The sequence below is a fragment of the Astyanax mexicanus genome, chromosome 1 (assembly GCF_023375975.1).
Source record: "Astyanax mexicanus isolate ESR-SI-001 chromosome 1, AstMex3_surface, whole genome shotgun sequence".
Classification (NCBI taxonomy): domain Eukaryota; kingdom Metazoa; phylum Chordata; class Actinopteri; order Characiformes; family Acestrorhamphidae; genus Astyanax; species Astyanax mexicanus.
The window spans coordinates 126,660,001-126,679,317 of NC_064408.1; the positions used below are offsets into that span (position 1 = coordinate 126,660,001).

The 19,317-nt window shown below is 39.3% G+C and overlaps 2 protein-coding genes across 3 annotated transcripts in view; one reads left to right on the forward strand and one right to left on the reverse strand.

The window, feature by feature from the left end:
- LOC103042549 (calcium-transporting ATPase type 2C member 1) overlaps positions 1-3,755 on the reverse strand; it is a 185,594-nt gene extending 181,839 nt beyond the window's left edge. Inside the window, exon 1 of one of the 2 annotated variants that reach the window (XM_049468592.1) lies at positions 3,645-3,755. In XM_049468592.1, the coding sequence (XP_049324549.1) occupies positions 3,645-3,683 (39 nt within the window). In that variant the 5' untranslated portion in view covers positions 3,684-3,755. The remainder of the gene's footprint in view (positions 1-3,644) is intronic. The other variant, XM_049468591.1, reaches the window with a different exon arrangement.
- LOC125784828 (UBX domain-containing protein 11-like) overlaps positions 1-13,632 on the forward strand; it is a 15,879-nt gene extending 2,247 nt beyond the window's left edge. The window contains exons 3-14 of the mRNA XM_049468631.1: positions 99-218; positions 1,481-1,578; positions 1,714-1,759; positions 5,472-5,551; positions 5,908-6,010; positions 7,220-7,437; positions 9,318-9,395; positions 9,489-9,642; positions 10,818-10,921; positions 11,578-11,651; positions 13,209-13,352; positions 13,429-13,632. Coding sequence (XP_049324588.1) covers positions 99-218; positions 1,481-1,578; positions 1,714-1,759; positions 5,472-5,551; positions 5,908-6,010; positions 7,220-7,437; positions 9,318-9,395; positions 9,489-9,642; positions 10,818-10,921; positions 11,578-11,651; positions 13,209-13,352; positions 13,429-13,585 — 1,376 coding nt within the window. The 3' untranslated portion in view covers positions 13,586-13,632. The remainder of the gene's footprint in view (positions 1-98; positions 219-1,480; positions 1,579-1,713; positions 1,760-5,471; positions 5,552-5,907; positions 6,011-7,219; positions 7,438-9,317; positions 9,396-9,488; positions 9,643-10,817; positions 10,922-11,577; positions 11,652-13,208; positions 13,353-13,428) is intronic.
- The last annotated feature ends 5,685 nt before the right edge of the window (positions 13,633-19,317 follow it).

The window sequence follows — 19,317 nt, forward strand, 5'->3', positions numbered from 1 at the left end:
TGTTGTAGATATTTGGACCATTTTCCTGTAGAAATGTGAACACGTCAATAATTTGAGATGATATTAAAGTGGATGATGTTTGTGTTTGGATGGATTAGATGAAGCTCTGCTGCTTGGAGAGCTTTTTCCTCAGGATCAGCCAAAGCCAGAAACCACGGGGAACCTTACATCACTGAGGTCAAAGGTAAAGGTCATGCAGCGAAGGAGCCCTAAAGAAGGTGAGCTGAAACGTTAGCATTGCTGCTGATTTAAAGGTCCTGGATTCTCTGGAATGTGCTTGCGCAACTTCTCACACAGGAACCAGGATTTATAAGAAATCTTGCACTTAAAACCTTTTTTTGAAAAGGTCCTATATAAAAAAAAAGATTATTATTAGTTCACTGTAAAAAAAGCAAAACTTAAAAAATTCTCCTTAATGTGATTCAGCTGAACAAAAAATATTGAATTGCACTGTAAACTATAGAAAACGAATTACCTAAACCAACTTTATTAAATTTCTTGTTAAAAGTAGATCTGAATAAATAATCTGTTTTGATAGAATTTACAAATTTCAGTTGAACCCTAGTTGAGGTCAAGCCAACTACTTTGCACTACTGCACTACTGCACATGCTCAGTTCGACTCTTTTTAGTTGAACGGGGTCTACAGAGCAATTCTGCAGGGGTTTTCACCTGGATGTTGGTCACACTATTTGCACATTGGGCGTGTCCTACCATCTCTCACACATCATCAGTGTGTAGTCATTCCCCACGGACTGCCTTGTCCTGGAATTTGCATATATGTGTTTCATTGGTTAACTGCCTGGTCTCAGTGTTGTAGGCTATAAGAGCAAGTTAATATAGTTGTGTATAATGCGTTGCTCAGTGTACATAGACTATATGCTGGCTGGGTCCAACTGGTTACAAATAGATAGATGATATATGATAGATAGATATATACTTTATTGATCCCAGAGGGAATTTCTGGATTCTGAAATGTGCATTAATTTGCATTTGCGTTACATTTGCATTAATTGCAATCTTATAATCTCTTCAGGTTATGTCTGTTATGCTAACAGACAGGGAGGGTTTGAGTTATCTAACGTTTATAAATTAACTGCTGCCAAAAATCTCTATAAAACAAAATTAAATCTGTTGTTATATTATTTTAAATATTAGGTGATAATTGATATTTTTTGTTGTCATATGTATATAATTCAGACATTGCATGCATAATTTATTCTAATAACAGTAAATGTAATTTAGAATAACATGTTTGGGCTTTATAATCACCTTTAGTTGGATTAAACTAATAATAAACAGAATATTTTTTTGTAATGAACCAATTCCATAAATGTTGTTCTAAGTCACTATAGTGGGGGCTTTGATTCATTTTAGCTCCTACACTTTTGATGCCCCTCATTCCTTTTCCCCTTCATCCCTGAAATAAAAGGGTGACTTTTGACTCTATCTGTACATTAACAGCTTAATCTAACCCCCCAGACTGTCCCAGTGATTTTGAGCTGATGTCCAGTATGATGAAGAGACTGGGCCAGTTAGAGAAGAAGGTCAAGACTCAGGCTCTGGACATCAACAGCAAGGTGTGGCTTTATGTTTATAGATTCATCATTAAGTGGTCTCTTATTTTTCTAAAGCTACACATACTCAACAGTAAAGTTACGATATAATGTGTTTATGCATTTTTTAATTTAATCCAATGTGTTTATCTCTATAAGATGAAAAGAATAGCAGTTCTGGAGGAGAAACTTCAACTCCTGCAAGGTAAAATCCTGTTAGCAACACCACATCAACCACCTGAGATACCATAGTAAGCAATAAGCAACACCGCAGCAACCACCTGAGATCCCATAGCAAGCAAATAGCAACACCACAGCAGCCATCTGTAATCCTACAGCAAGCAAATAGCAACACCACAGCAGCCATCTGTAATCCTACAGCAAGCAAATAGCAACACCACAGCAACCATCTGTAATCCTACAGCAAGCAAATAGCAACACCACAGCAACCATCTGTAATCCTACAGCAAGCAAATAGCAACACCACAGCAGCCATCTGTAATCCTTTAGCAAGCAAATAGAAACACCACAGCAACCACCTGAGATCCCATAGTAAGCACTAAGCAACACCGCATCAACCACCTGAGATCCCATAGCAAGCAAATAGCAACACAACAGCAGCCATCTGTAATCCTATAGCAAGCAAATAGCAACACCACAGCAACCACCTGAGATACCATAGCAAGCAAATAGCAACACCACAGCAACCACCTGAGATACCATAGCATGCAAATAGCAACACCACAGCAGCCATGGCAAACCACATTTGATATGGTAACAAGCACCAAGAAAAACTATAGCAAATACCCATCAACTACTTAGCAATACCATAGCAACCACGCACCAAAGGTTTAGTCATACTGGTCAACAGGCTGAACAGAAATGAGCAAAACCATAGTAAACACCAAGCAACCACTAAAGCAACACCATAGCAGCCACCTAGGATTAGGATAGTAAGCGATAAGCAAACACCAAGCAACCACCAAGCAGCACCATAGCAGCAACCTTGGATCCCATAGTAAGCAATTTCCAAACAACTAGCAACTAATCAACACCATAGCAGCCACCTTGGATTCTATAGCAACCACATAACAACCACCTAGAATGCCATAACAACCACTTGGCAGTTAGTAATGCCATAGAAAACACCTAGCAACCACTAAGCAACAATATAGCAGCCACCTGGGATACTATAGTAAGCGATTAGCTAATACCTAGCAACCATTAATCAATACCATGGCAGCCACCTGGGATATTATAGTAAGTGATAAGCAAACAACTAGCAACCACTAAGCAACACCATAGCAGCCACCTGAGATACTATAGCTACCTCTTTCCAAACACCTAGAATGCCATAACAACCACATGGGATACCATAACAAGCACTTAGCAAGACTATAGCAACCATTTAACTGCTTAGCAACGCCATAGCAACCCCTTACTCATGCTGGTCAAATTTTGTTATACTGTTTTTTCTATATTGGTCAGATTAATCATGGTTGTAGACCAGCTAAAATATTACACCACACAAGCAATTAGCAATGCCATAGAAATCACCTAGCAACCACTAAGTAACACCATAGCAGCCATCTCAAACAAACAAATACCTTACATTGGTCAAAATCAGAGACGGACAACCAGCTTTTATTTTGTTTTATTTAAGCTGGATTTATAGTATAGCATGCTTAAAACTTAATAAATTTAATAAAAACTAATTTATTGCAGTGTACATTATCACTTAAATTATATTTAACTAAATAATAGCAAGTATAATCCTATAAATTAAGCCTAGTATAGAGAATTAAGTATTCAGGTTATAGTACTTATAGATACAGTATATAGCAACCTAGCAGCACCTTAACAACCCCCTAGTAATACCATAGCAACCACCTGGGACACCAATGGCGTAGCAAACACCTAGTAACCACTAAACCAACACCATATTAACCACCTGAAAAAGCAGAGCTAAGAAACCTAGCAACCACATAGATGCTTAGCAACTCAATGATGGACAACCAGCTTAGTTTATTAGTATAGTATAGTATACTTAATACACTAAATACTAACAGTTTACTGCAATCAGCTCTTACCTGCTTAAGCTCCATCGAGTTGGTGGCAGCTGGACACATGGCAGCAGATCAGAACCGGCAGAACCTCATCAGAACTTCATCAGAACTTCATCAGAATTCAGGAAACCGGTTCAAAAACCCAAATACCAGGCACAAGAAACACAGAACCGAACAGCCTACCTCCACTCTAATCAGGGCATTACAGGGAACAAGGTGATGTGAGGGGGCGGAGTCAAAACAGGACCAACCTGGCCATTCCAGAGCCAGTTTCTGGAGAGCCCGCCCACTTCCAGCTCACCTGTTATACCTGAACAATATGTCCTCAATGAATAGGGATGACTTAAAAATAGCAACTAACCAGTTGACCAGGATATTCCTTTCATTTTAGGAAAGTAAAACTATGCATTTTACTAGTAAAATGAAAGTAAACATACCTGTATATTCTATGTATTACTCTGTAGGTAGAAGTTTAGGGTTTAATAAAATACTTCTGTAGAAGTTGAAAAGGTATCAACTCAAGCTTTTTACTCTTTAAGTAAAAGTGTAGAAGTAAAAGTACTGGTTTAAAAACTACTTAAAGTATAAAAGTAAAAGAAGTGCACTACACCCCCCCCCCCTCCCCAAAACACATTTTTTTAAAAGATAATATAATATAATGATTATAATGATAAAATATTAAAATGTTAATGTTGATAGTAAATTTGGAATGCACTAGGCTGTTCCTTAGTGTTTCAGCTGCATATATGCACATGTATGAAAATGAATGTATTTTATATACAGTAGAATGTAAATATATTAAAGTAGTTTAGTTGGACTAGAGTTTGTAAAACTGGAGTTCTCTTGAGTCTCTGCACGGATCATCTTCATACTAGACTACATACGTCTGCTATGTTCTTGCTGGAGTGTGTGTGTGTGGAGGGGGCGGGGCATGTGCAGGTGTGATGGATCACAGTATAAACCAATAGGGAGTGGGAATGGTAAATGTTTATACTTCTCTACATCCAATCAGAATCAGATTCACTCTATCTGGATGGAGAGATTTATCTGGATAGGAGTTTTATTGAACGATGAGAAGCAGGTGTTGTGCCGAATTCAGCACCCCCGCCAGGAAAAGCACCCTCTCTCGGCAGCGTGCACCCACATCTTCTTGGCTTTAACTTTAAAAAAAAAAATGAAAATACCCAAGATGCTGTTCTGAGCTAAAATAAAAACATGTCACTTGCAACCTCTTTCGTGAGAGGGTGCTTTTAATGGCGGGGGTGTTGAATTCAGCACCATAATAGTGCCAAAATCTGCACCCCGCCATGAAAAGCACCCTCTCTCGGCAGCACATACGAACCGTCTTCTTGATAAAAGCACTTTACCTTAAGTTAAAAATATGCTCAGAGAGGGGGTGCTTTTCCTGGTGGGGGTGCTGAATTCGGCACAACACCAGAATTAAAACAAGCTTAAATAAAACAGGAGTAACGAGGCTATTTTTAAAATGTAAGGTAAGGAGTAGAAAGTTCAGATAATTGTGGGAAAGTGTAAAAAATAATTATTACTCCAATAAAGTATAGATGACCTACATTTCTACTTAAGTAATGGAAGAAAGTATTTATAGTTGTATTTCATTACTTCACACCTCTGGCCATACCGCACATAATTAACTATTAGATAACACACTGCTACACCTGTGTTCAGCAGGTAGATTATATATTGTAAGTTAATTTTGCTTTAGTAAAATCACTATAATTTACTTTAAAATCATTTTTTATATAATTTTATTTCTGAATAATAAGATTTATTTGAGTAGATGAGAATATGTGCTGAATGTAACAGTGATTAATCTTCTAACTGTGTCTGCAGGGAGGAGGGACAGGAATGGGCAAGAGGATCACCTGGCTGAAAAGTGCAGTAAGCTTCAGAGACAGGTGTGGGAAATGGAGGTGAGTATATAGTAAGGGTTGGGCAATGTGGCCGAAAAAAAAATATCATGATAATTTTAGGGTATATTTTCACCATACTGACAATTTTCTATAAATCACTGACAAATGAAATACTGCAACAAAATAAAAGCAAATGTTTTATTTAGTAAAATATAAAAATGTAACATATTTAATAAACAACAGTAACTTATCAAAACTAATAAAGTAACATGAAATATTATAATATAAAAAAATGCCAGAAGTTCTCTAACTAAGAAAATACAGAAATATAATCAAAATATATATATATATTAAATTAAATTACACAGATAAAGTCTGGCTGGCTCTGATATGATGAGTTTTTTGTTTATTCTCAGAAATTTCTGAATGATTATGGAATGATCTGGGTTGGGAACGGTGAGGATGATGATGATGATGCAGCTGAGGAGGCAGTCTCAGAAGACCAACTGTGGAGACCAGGTATCAGAACAGGTTTCTAATGTGATGAGTAGAGTGTTATGTTACCACTCGCAAGTTTGGGATAAGTGCACTCTAAAAAGTAATTCTGTGTTTTAGTCAGGAGAACTTATATTATTAAGTTGAGTAAACCTACCGGCCAGGTAGGTTCTTTTTACAGTGTGTTTCTATAAAATACACTTATTGGTTAAAAAAATAAAGCACATGAGAAGCAGGATGGTCATTTCAACTGGCCGTCCACCAGTCACCATTTCCTTCGTTGTGTCATAAATGAGAAACCATCTATTACTTCCACTGACTACAACTGTATCATCACTAGCTACAAATCCAGGTTCTGTTCGAATCCAGGTTCTGTTCGAATCCAAGTTCTGTTCGAATCCAGGTTCTGTTCGAATCTAGGTTCTGTTTGAATCCAGGTTCTGTTTGAATCCAAGTTCTGTTCGAATCCAGGTTCTGTTCGAATCCAAGTTCTGTTCGAATCCAGGTTCTGTTCGAATCCAGGTTCTGTTCGAATCCAGGTTCTGTTCGAATCCAAGTTCTGTTTGAATCCAGGTTCTGTTTGAATCCAAGTTCTGTTCGAATCCAGGTTCTGTTCGAATCCAGGTTCTGTTCGAATCCAAGTTCTGTTCGAATCCAGGTTCTGTTCGAATCCAGGTTCTGTTCGAATCCAGGTTCTGTTCGAATCCAGGTTCTGTTGTCATACAATGACAATCAGTCACCGCTAGTAGTGATGTGAGGAACACTAACAGTGATCTCAGTGATCTGTGCAGAACATCCTGCAGAAAGATGTGTTGCTGCCTTTTATGGCAGAACGTCCAACTAATAGCAGCAGCATGTTTCAGCAGGATAATGTTCACCCACACACAGCAAGAGTTTCCCAGAAATACAGGAACGTCTCCACCTGATTGTAGCACTTCCTCATCCAGCATTTGTGGAGCTGGAACCTACGAGTGTAGAGCTACAGGATCTACAGGCCCAGCTGTAACAACATCTGTTGGTAAATGTGCTGCAGGATCCATATAGTACCTGTAGAACCTCCTCCAAACCCAACTGTTTCAATCTTACGTCATCTTATATCCAGCATAGAGGATCCAACTGAGTACAAACTAAACTAAACTACATAAACAGATTTAAATGTGCAATTGTATCTATAATACTTTCATAATCACAGCTACAGTACAGTACTAATTTCAGAAATTGATCTGTTTACAGGAGCTTCTGTTGTTCCAGGATTCTCGGTGAACTTTGACCTGGTTGTTCAGAACGTTCTGGATCTGAACATCCTGGCCGGAGAGGGCGAGTCCTGTGTGACTTCAGTTCCTGGAGGAGCCAGACTGACCCGGCCAGATCCGGTCTCTCTGCAGCTCTACAAAAACGGCATTGTGATGTTTAACGGCCCCTTCCGCTCCTACCAGGACCCCAGCACTCAGGTCCAGCATCAGTTTAATATCAATATTCATATATATTTATAATTAAACTGGTCAGTAGTGTCAAATAATGAAGTATCAATACTTTGTTACCTTACTTAGGTAAAAATATTGGTTATCTTTACTGTATTTTCAGACAATTATCTGAACTTTCTACTACTTACATTTTAAAAATAGACTCGTTAATCGTTATTATTTCATTTCAGCTGGTTTTCATTCCGGCTTCTTATTGTTCAATAAAACCCCTATCCAGATAAATCTCTTCATCCAGATAGAGAGAATCTGATTGTGATTGGATGTAGAGAAGTATAAACATTTATTCAGTTAACAAATATTTAGTTGCTTAGTGTTTGTTAGGGTCTTGCTAGGTGGTTGCTATGCAGTTACGATAGAATCCCAAGTGGTTGTTGTGGTATTTCTAAGTGGTTGCTATTTAGTTGCTTTCTGTTCATTAGAGTGCTACTAAGTGGTTGCTATGCAGTTTATATATTTTCCCGAGTGGTTGCTGTGGTATTGCTAAGTGATAGCTATTTAGTTGCTTTGTGTTCACTAGAGTGCTACTAGGTGGTTGCTATGCAGTTATGATAGTATCCCAAATGGTTGCTGTGGTATTGCTAAGTGGTTGCTATTTAGTTGCTTTGTGTTCGCCATACGGCTACTAGGTGGTTGCTTGGCAGTTTCTATAGTATCCCAAGTGGTTCTTGTGGTATTGCTAAGTGATAGCTATTTAGTTGGTTTGTGTTCACTAGAGTGCAGCTAGGTGGTTGCTGAGCAGTTTTTGTAGTATCCCAGGTGGTTGTTGTGGTATTGGTAAGTGGTTGCTATTTTGTTGGTTTGTGTTCACTAGAGTGCTACTAGGTGGTTGCTATGTATTTTTTATTGTATCCCAAATGGTTGCTGTGGTATTGCTGAGTGGTTGCTATTTAGTTGCTTTGTGTTCGCTAGAGTGCTACTAGGTGGTTGCTTGGCAGTTTCTTTAGTATCCCATGTGGTTGTTGTGGTATTGCTATTTAGTTTCTTTGAGTTCACTAGAGTGCTACTAGGTGGTTGCTATGCAGTTTCTGTAGTATTCCCAAATGATTGCTGTGGTAGTGCTAAGTGGTTCCTATTGAATTGTCAGTGTTTGCTAGGGCCTTGCTAGGCGATTGCTAGGCAGTTTCTATAGTACCCAAGTGGTTGCTGTGGTATTGCTAAGTGGTTGCTATGTAGTGGCTTTGTGTTTGCAATAATGCTACTAGGTGGTTGCTTAGCAGTTTCTATAGGTTGCTATTGAATTGCTTAGTGTTTGCTAGGGCCTTGCTAGACGATTGCTAGGCAGTTTCTATAGTATCCGGAGTGGTTGCTGTGGTATTGCTTAGTGGTTGCTATTTAGTTGCTTAATGTTTGTTTGAGTGCTACTAGGTGATTGCTTTGCAGTTTCTACAGTATCCCAGGTGATTGATATGGTTTCCCAGGTATTTGTTATTCTGTTGATAGGTTTCTAGGAAAGTGCTATAGTATTGCTAGGCGGGTGCTATGGAATTACCTAGTGATAGCTAGGGTGTTGTAAGGTGGATTATAGGCAGGTGGTAGCTATGGTATCCAGGGTGTTTGGTAACGTGTTGATAGGTAGGTGCTACATTGTTGCTAGAAGGGTACTATAATGTTTCTAGATGGATGCTATGATATTGGTGGTTGTTAAGGTGCTGTTATGATATTGCAGGATGGTTGGTGTGGTATCCAGGTGTTCAAATCAAATATCCCACTTGATCATAGTTGATGAGAGAATGCGAAGTGGCTTGCAGAGGGTACTGCTAAGGTGTCAATAGGTGGTTGCTGTGGTGTACACCATTCATTCCTACACATCATGTGTGATTTATTTCTCTTTAAACTCCGAACTCCAGCGCTGTATGCAGGACCTGATGGACGGATATTTCCCCTCAGAGCTGCAGGACAGGTTTCCTGATGGCGTCATCTTTCAGGTGTGTGTGTGTTATGCTGGTATAACCTGACAGTGTGATAATTGATCTGGTGTGTGTGTTTATGCTCTTATGTTTTCCTGACTATCCCTGCAGATTCAGGACAGACGGGGGGAGGAGTTTCGTGGGAGGCGGCCTATCGGGTTCCCGGGGAAAGGTCACACAGTGGGCGGGTCAGAGGAGGAACCTCTGGACCAACAGAAGGAGACCAATCAGATACTGCTGGACCACAACCAGAGCCAGCGAACAGGTCAGCAAAAAGTTTAGACACACTTTTTATTCAATGTTTAGTTTTTTTTTTTTAAGGAATCATTTAGTAACTTAAACGTGTTTAACAAACCAAAATACTCTGTTAGGAAGTATTTAGATGATCTTATCTGGGGAGCTGTTTGTTAACTTGCGGTTTCTGAGGCTGGAAACTCTGATTAACTTATCCTGTACAACAGAGGACACTCTTGCTCTTTCTTTTCTGGGGTGGTCCTGATTAGTGCCAGTTCCACCATCATAACATTTTTGACTATCTTTATTGCAACTGCACTTGAGGATACTTTCAATGTTGCTGGTGTCATCATTTATCTGTTGTGGGCTGTTTGAGACTGGGCTAGCAAGCTATCTATCAAGCTATCCACTACTTTCTTACATGCTTCATTTTCCTCCAAATTGCCCCGTTTTTGTTAAAAAAAATGCATCATATAAAAAGGAAAGTGTTGAGAATAGTTTGATGTGAGGTAAATGAAGTACAGTAGGAAACAAAAGTTTACAGAGTAGAAGCAACGGATCGCGCACCTGTGCAACAAGTCCAATCGTAAAATTTCAGTACTCACTACTCAATATTCCACAGCCAACTGTCAGTGATATTATAACACAGTGGAAGCTACCTATTGAGCTATCCACTACTTTCTTCCACGCTTCATTTTCCTCCAAATTGCCCTGTTTTCATTCAAAAATGTATCATATAAAAAGCAAAGTGTTCAGAATCGTTTACACTGTTTCTGGGATATAAATAAAGTACAGTAGGAATCAAAAAATTCACAGAGTAGAAGCTGTGGACCTCATAATCTCTTGTTTTCTGTTTTCTTGATCTGACAATTTTTTTTGGCCAATCAGTGTAGAATATCACTTAACCTCATCATAATTAATTTGCACAAAGTTAAGAAAATCTCATCTATATTTTTTGCTTGCTGAGGCTTCAAATCACGCCCTTCCATAAGAAATTAATGGTTGTCTAATTGGTAGTTCTTGCTTCTCACAATCTGGATTCGAACATTACTGAAATATTCACTATTCACTGTATACCTGTAACTCTACCTCTTCACTACTTTACTTTAACTGATGCTCTCAAACACTTTATTAAGAGACAAGAAATTCAAGTAATTAACTCTTGATGAGTTCAGCACAGCTGTTAACTGAAAGCCTGAATTTCAGGTCATAAGATATCAATGGAAAGGTTCCTCAGTAAGCTCCCGGAGAATGTGGTGAAAGGAGGGAAGGTGATCAGTATCTGCTCCTCACTGAAAGCCCATCTGCAGGTAAGACCACCACACACTATTATCATTACTATAATATTTAGTGTATAGGATGCAGCACTTGTGCAACAAGACCAGTAGTGAAATTTTACTACTCACTACTAAATATTCCACAGCCAACTGTCAGTGATACTATAACACAGTGGAAGCGACAGCAAGTCGCTCTCTCAGTGTAAAATAACATACACTGAACCTTTTTAAGGTTTTTAAATGATAATCTTTAAGATCTCAAAAACGAGGAAAAATTAGGAAATTCTGGAAAAGGTTCTAAAATCATTTATGAAGCTTTGGGACTCCAGAGAACCACAGTGATTCACTAATATTCACTAATGGAGAAAAAACATAGAACACTGGTGAACCTTCCCAGGAGTGACCGGCCGAAATTACTCCAAAAGGGCATGAACAACTCATCCAGGAGGGCCAGGCTGGTTTGGATATATTGTTTTCTTTTAGTAAATGTAATTTTATTTTAAAAAATATATATGTGCATTTACTCAGGTTATATTTTACTGATATTAAAATATCTTTGATCATTTGAAAAATGTAAGTATGATTTAAAAAATGCAAAAACAAAAGAAATCTGTAGAGGGCAAAAACTCTTTTACAGCACTGTATAAATCGCTAGTTATGTGTTGTTTTTTTTTGGGATATGTCTGTAGGGTTCTTCTGATGGAGCTGAGAGTCATTCAGCGACTGTAATAGAGACTCCTGCTCTACAGGCTCTGAGAGAGAGGTAACCACACCCACAGCAATTTAGCCCCACCCATTTAGCAATCTACAGCAGTTTAGCCCCACCCACGCAGCCTACATCAGCAATATAGCCCTTAAAAATTTGGCCTACAGCAGTTTAACCCCACCCATTCAGCCTACAGCAGTTTAGTCCCACCCACTTGATCTACATCAGCAATTTAACTCTACTTAATGAACTAAAGTCAGCAGTTAAGCTCCACCCATTTAGCATACATCAGCAATTTAACCCCACCCATTCAGCTTATGTCAGCATTAGCCCCACCCATTCATTCAGCCTACAGCAGTTTATAGCCCCAGCCATTCTTTCAGAGTGCAGCAGTTTATAGCTCCACCTATTCAGAAATCTACAGCAGTTTAGCTCCACCCATTCAGGCTAAAGCTATTTAACCCCACTTATTTAGCCATCAGCAATTCAGACAATCATTTAACCCCACCTATTCAGCAGTCTGCAGCAGTTTAGCCCCACCCATTCAGCAATCTAAAACAGTTTAGCCCCATCCATTTAGCAATCTACAGCAGTTTAGCCCCACCTATACAGCGTACAGTAGTTTAGTCCCACCCACTAAGTCTACATCAGCAATTTAACCCTACTTAATCAACTAAAGTCAGCAGTTCCACCCATTCAGCCAACGCTCCACCCATTCAGTCTATATCAGCAATTTAACCCCACCCATTCAGCCCATGTCAGCATTAGCCCTGCCCTTTCAAGCTACAGTATTTTAACCCCACCCATTCAACCCACATCAGTAGTTGAGCCAAACCCATTTAACCATCAGTAATTTAACCCCAATCATTACGCCTACATCAGCAGTTTGGCCCCACCCATTAGCATTTGCCCTGCCCAGTCAGGCTACAGCATTTTAATCCCATTCATTTAGCCATCAGCAATTTAGATGCAATCATTTAGCATACAGCAGTAGTTGAGCCCCACCCATTCAGCCTACAGCAGTAGTTAAGCCCCACCCATTCAGCCTACAGCAGTAGTTAAGCCCCACCCAATTCAGCCTACAGCAGTACATTGCAGCCCCACCCATTTAGCCTACAGCAGTAGTTGAGCCCCACCCATTTAGCCTACAGCAGTAGTTGAGCCCCACCCATTTAGCCTACAGCAGTAGTTGAGCCCCACCCATTTAGCCTACAGCAGTAGTTGAGCCCCACCCATTTAGCCTACAGCAGTAGTTGAGCCCCACCCATTTAGCCTACAGCAGTAGTTAAGCCCCAACCATTCAGCCTACAGCAGTAGTTAAGCCCCACCCATTCAGCCTACAGCAGTAGTTGAGCCCCACCCATTTAGCCTACAGCACTTTCGCCCCTCTGCATCAGTCTTTCAGCAGTTTTGTTACATTCTTTAAACTGAATTTAAAAAAGAATGTTTCAGTCTGAACAGCTTAACATTGCAGTACATGTACAGTAATTATAATAGATCAAGACAGTACTCAAATAATCTACCAAAATCAAATTAGCGCTACTTGGCCACGCCCACAAGAGACAGTCGTGGGGTAAATGCAAGGTTACACTGAAGGCTGTTTTCATTATGAAGGTTGGAGTCCAGGGAAGCCGGCGGCTCGGCCGCTGAGGTCACGACCCTACGGGTGAAGTCTGAGGATGGGGAGAAGACCTTCATCATGAAGATGCTCTTCACCGACACCATCGGGCACCTGCGCCAACACCTGGACGCTCACAGGTAGATTAGACTGTGGTATTAATTTGACTGTACAGCATAGTTCAGCACAGTCTAACATACTTTTTTTTTTTATCAGAGGGTCATCCAGTCCAGCCTATGACATCATAAGTGGATTTCCTCAGCGATGTCATAGTGATGACACCCAGACTCTCCAGGCCTACGGTTTAACCCCAAACGCTGCCTTACTACTGCGGCCCCGCCCACCTGAGACTTTAACCACCAGCCCCATATGAAATGTTATAAGCTGTTTTACTGACATTAAAAACGTTACAGTACAAACTGTGTGTGTGTGTGTGTATTAGGGGTGTCACGATCTCGATATTTTATCGAAATCGAATCGAAATGAGGTCACGATCTCGAGTATCGAAGTCAAAAAGAGGATCGACGATCCCTCCCGCGCGCGCTACGCAAATAGCGCAGCGCGCTACGCAAATGGCGCGGCACCAACACAGCGCATCCTATTCATTTAAATAGAGATAGCCACTGCATGAGCGCAGTCGGCGGGAGTGTGATCACTGTTTTTATCTGTCCAACGGGGGGAGGGGGGGCGGGGGTTGGGCGCGCTGGTTTTGTATCTGTATCTAACGGAGGGGTGGGTGCGCGCAGGTGAGAGCGTGTGAACTCGCTGAAATGCGTGTGTCAGTGTGACTTGAGAACACTGACTATAGATCACAGTGAGGTGGATTAAAAATCTTAAACTTATAATTGACTACACCTGTTGCTTTCCATTGAATTAAAAAAACATCTTTCTCTCAGATAAAGTAAACACAAGCGTGTTTCTGACTAAAATAAAAGCTTTTCAGGAGAGATATAAGTTATGTGTAAATATTTATAAGACAATACCCACATCACTTATCTAACCAGCCTGTACTGATTTCTGCCCCCCAATAATGCTTTCAATAACCTCTTGTAACCCCTGGGAGCCAGGGGTTACACTCTAATAGCCTTTAATAGTCTTCAGTAGCCTTTAAAAGACTTACCTGGCGGCCGTGGTGTGTCCACTAAACTCCGTAGTTATAAACATCCTGAGGTTAGCAGCGCGCTAACTGACCTGTTTCTAATGTAATCCGAGCAGTGCCTCCGTGTCGGCTGTTCTAACCTGCTGCTGTTAGCTGCTTGGGCTGAAAGATGAACTGTAGTGAGCTGTATTATCCGGTTAGTGGGGTTAAAACCTTTATTTCTTTACAGAAACAGTAAAAACGGACTGGCTGAGCTCTGTAGCCCGTGGCTGGGCTGTACTGAAGTAGTGACTGAGTGAAGAGAGCGGGGCTTGTGCTGCTGCTGCTAGTGGTTGGATGAAGAACTGCAGCTTCATGTAATGAGCAGTTTCACCAGCCATCCACACACAGCTCTGATAAACTGCTTGTTTTAATAGTGCACACTGTTGCTACCAAAAAAAGTCACTAGATGGCATTACCATATATATCTTAATAAATAATAATAATAATATTTATAATATTTATAATAATAATAATAATAATAATAAATATATTATTTAAATTTTATGAGGCATAAAATAATAACAAGAAAAAAAAACAAGAAAATCGAGAATCGAATCGAATCGTGACCCTCAAATCGAAAATGAAATCGAATCGAGGATTTAGAGAATCGTGACACCCCTAGTGTGTATGTGTATATATAGTGTGAGATATTGACAAGAAATTGAAAACATCTTACCATGCTGTTAACTACTCCATTCGAAGAATGACACAAACTGAAAAAGGAGTGGGAGGCCCTGATGCACAACTGTGCAAGAAGATAAATATTTTAGTGTAGAGTTTGAGAGAAAGGCACCTGACAGGCTGCACTAAATGGAACCCGTCAAACACCAGTGTCAGCATCAACGCTTAACAGGCAACTTCAGGATGCTAGACTTCATGGTAGAACTGCCAGGAAAAAGCCAAATAAATATTAATAAAGTCAGTGATCAGTGAGAGGGTCTACCTGTAATTAACTCCATGTAACATTACAATACTAAACCCAAATAAACTTTTCAGCAGAATACATTATTCTGTTTTCTAAAATAAAAGGAATATCCCGCCTAAGTAGATAGTTACTGTTTTCAATTAAGTTGGCTTAGAAAAGCCAACTTAGTTTCTTTTCATGTTCTTGTTCTACCTAGGATATAACAGAAACAGCTTAGCAACCACCCGGGATACCATTTCAACCATCTAGTATATGTTGGCAACTTCTTTGAAATAACTTAGCAACACCTTAGCAACCACTTGGAATATCATAACAACTGCCTAACAACTGCTTAGCAACACCTTAGCAACCACCTGGGTTACTCCTAGCCGCTACCATTTAACAATACCTTAACAACCCCTGCCTAGCAACAAAACTCTATTAGCTGATCCTTTATGTTTCTGGACTCTAGCATTTTTCAGCTTTCATCAGTTTAACTATTATTTATACGTTTAAACAAAAGCCGCAGTTTAACGTAGTAACTAATTTCAGTTGGATTAGAAAAGTGTGCTACTAGCTTACTTTGCTTAAATCAAATTTAATCAGATTTATTGTCACATCGTAAGAGTACAGGTGAGTAAAAAACTTGAGAACATGCACCCAATTTGTTCCACTTACCTGCACACCTGTACTCCTGTGATGTGACAATAAATATGATTTACTTAAGGTAACATTTTCAGCCATCAAGCAGTATATTAGCTATTAGTGCTCTTTTCCAAGGCAGCTTAAAGTTCGTTCACAGTCTTTCACTTTTTAGTTTGTATTTTTAGCCGATTCAGTTCATTCACCCCTAATAATTATGGACTCACTCATGGGCTCCCTCTAGTGGCGTGCAGTCATTTACTGATATAACAGGCAACATGGGAAATGGCATTTGCACGGTTGCACTAAAACTGGTGCAAATGCGGTACGGTTTACTAAAAAGCACCATGGTTACAGATTTATTTTGGTGGATAAGGCAATCAGCCGTCCACAGTCCAACAAAAAGTCCAACTGAGAGAGTTTAGAAGAAAAATCTTTATTTCTAAGAACAGCATCAAAAATCAAAACAAGAGTATCATACACATATAAACAGGTTTAGTGTTGAGGAGGCGTTAGTGATCAGGTTTACCAGGCTGGTTATGGTGAAACTTTATCAAAATGTTCCAACACTGGCTTTTAGTTCAGAAACGTGTCTCTGGACCAAAAATACGGCATCGATATTTTGATTTTCAAATAAATCTGCATTTGCATTGAAATCTAGCAGCTTAATAATACATACATCTTCAAAATAAACCTCGTCATACTTTAGTAAAGACATTTTATTTATTAATATTAAACGACAAACAGAAAACTGAATGGAAGACTTGTTTAAACGGGTATCAAAATGCCCTATTAATAACAAGGTTCCTTATGAAGACCTTTTATCTTGATACACTGAATTAAATGCAGAAAAGGCACAACTTCAAATAAACCCCAAAAAACAGCCATTCACTCTACTACAGGTTACGGCCATTCGTTTGCAGCTAATGCTAAAAACAATGCTAATGTAACGATGCTAACACTGAAGGAAATCCAGTGCTGATGATTACAACTACCTTTCACACAAACCAGTAGATTATAGCTGTGCTAACCTGTTCATTTCATACAAAAAAAACCCACAAAATTAGACAGATTAGCCCCTTTACAGACAAATCTCACACCACTCTCTGCTATGCTAACACAAAATGTAACACGACCTCGTCTTTGTGCAAAATGCCTCTGAAACATAAAGGATAATTCAGTTTTTTAAAGCAAATAAACTCAAAACAACTCAAAAACACTGAATTGAGTCAATAAGTTGGCTCACACCAAGCTTCTTTAGGTTTAAACTACAAAGCTAATGTGGCTAAAGAGTGGATAAGCTAATTAGCATGGTGCTAAGTCCATTTTTAGTCTAGCCTTGTAGCTCCAGTATAAAACTTATGTTACAAATCGTGGATAAGTTAATTAGCATGGTGCTAACTGCATGTGTTTTAGTCTTGCACTGGAGCAATGATGCTAATATTACTTGGGAATGGGAAAGTTTGCTGCTAATTGCATATTTGGCATTGTAGCTCAAGTGTAAAGCTAATGTAGCCAAGTTATGAATTAGTAAATGAGTGATTTAGTTAGCAAGTTGCTAGCTGTGCGTTTTTAGTCCTGCAGCTTCAGTATAAAACGAAAGCTGAGCTAAGATAAGCTGGAGTTAAGAGGTTCTGCATGTCTTTATTGCCAGGCTAATATTGCTATCTTGTGGCTAAGATTATCATGATGCTAACTGCAATTCTTTAACCGTGTAGCTCCAGCATAAAGCTACTGTTTCTAAACAGTGGATATGTGAATTAGCATTGTGCTAACTGCATGTCTTTACGCTTACACTAATTTTACAAGGCTAATGGCTTGTAACTTGTGGCTTAGATTAGCCTGATGCTAACTGCAGGTCTGTAAACTTGTAGCTCCAGCACAAAGACACTGTTTCTAAACAGAGGAAACACTTATTAGCATTGCGCTAAATGCATGTCTGAATACACAAACTTAAACTTGTATAGCTACGCTAAATAGCGAGGCTATTACTCGTTAGCCACATTAGCCTTTTAGGTAGTGAAATTAGATCTGAAAAAAAAGATTAAATAATCTTAGTGTTTCCAAACTAAAGTTTTAAATAAATATTTAACAGGTAACAAAGCATGTTTCTGTAGTAGAGTTATTATAACATTCAATATAAGAAAAGCAAACATCTTAGTTAATAAATGAATCGTTAAGGATATATATATTTTCAATTTCTACACCTGTTATAAATGTGATGGAATGTTCTGAGAGAAAGCTGATGAAGCTTTTTAACAAACAAAACAAAAAAACTAAAAATATATATATACACATACTCTTTATTGAACACCCGGCTTTCTAATCGAGGTCTTATTTTATTTTATGAAAGTTATGTAATTTTAAAATACGTAGCATTCAGAGTGCGGGGTTTAGAGGGTTTGGTGTGAAAAGCTCTAGTTACTCATAGTTCTTATTATATATGATGGCTCTAAATACATCACCTGGAATTCTGAGAAAATTCCGGACCTAAAACCTGTTTCCAAAATTACATATCGTTAAACTGGTGGAGGAATACATTCACAAGCGCATTCATAGTCCCCAAAGAAAAACTATTTTTTCCCATATTTCAATTCCAATTTAACCAACATCGATAACAGTACAACATGTCGACAGAAGTTAGAGAGAAGTATGTAAAGTATGTAAACCTTGGAAATGCCCACACTTGTATAAGCTGTGAGGTGTTATCTTGTGAGTGAGGCTTTGTTTTACCACTGGGAGTTGGAGTATGGTCTTACAGTGGGTGCAGATGGATGGGGCGTTATGGGAATACATCATGAAAAGCTAGTATTACCACCCACAGTGGACGGTGCAGTGGATACAGTGGTAATGATGGTGAACGGCAGCTTTTGGCTAGAAGTGTCCATGCGAACTACTTATGCAGGAGTCTAGCTTCCACATCCTTATTTAACGTAGGAGACCAACCAAAATTCACCACATCACTACTCTGAAGCCTTTGTTTAAAACCCCCACTATCCTAAACAAGCTTCTCTAAAACTCCCACTGTTCATAACAAGCTCATCTCAAACCCCCACTCTGAATAGGTTAATTTCAATCCCCTACTTCGAATGGCTTGATCTTAACCCCCCCCCCCCCTATTCTAAATATACTACTCATCTCAAACCCCCACCATTTTGAAAGAGTTCGTATCAAACCCCCACTCTGCATAGGTTAATCTTAAACCCCCACTCTGAATGAGTTTGTCTTAAACCCCCACTTTAAATGGTTAAATTTCAAACCCCCACTCTGAATGAGCTTATCTCAAACCCCCACAGTTCTGAATGAGTTTGTCTTAAACCCCCACTCTGAATGAGCTCATCTCAAACCCCCACAATTCTGAATGAGCCCAACTTAAACCCCCACTATTATGAATGAGCCCATCTCAAACACCCACAAT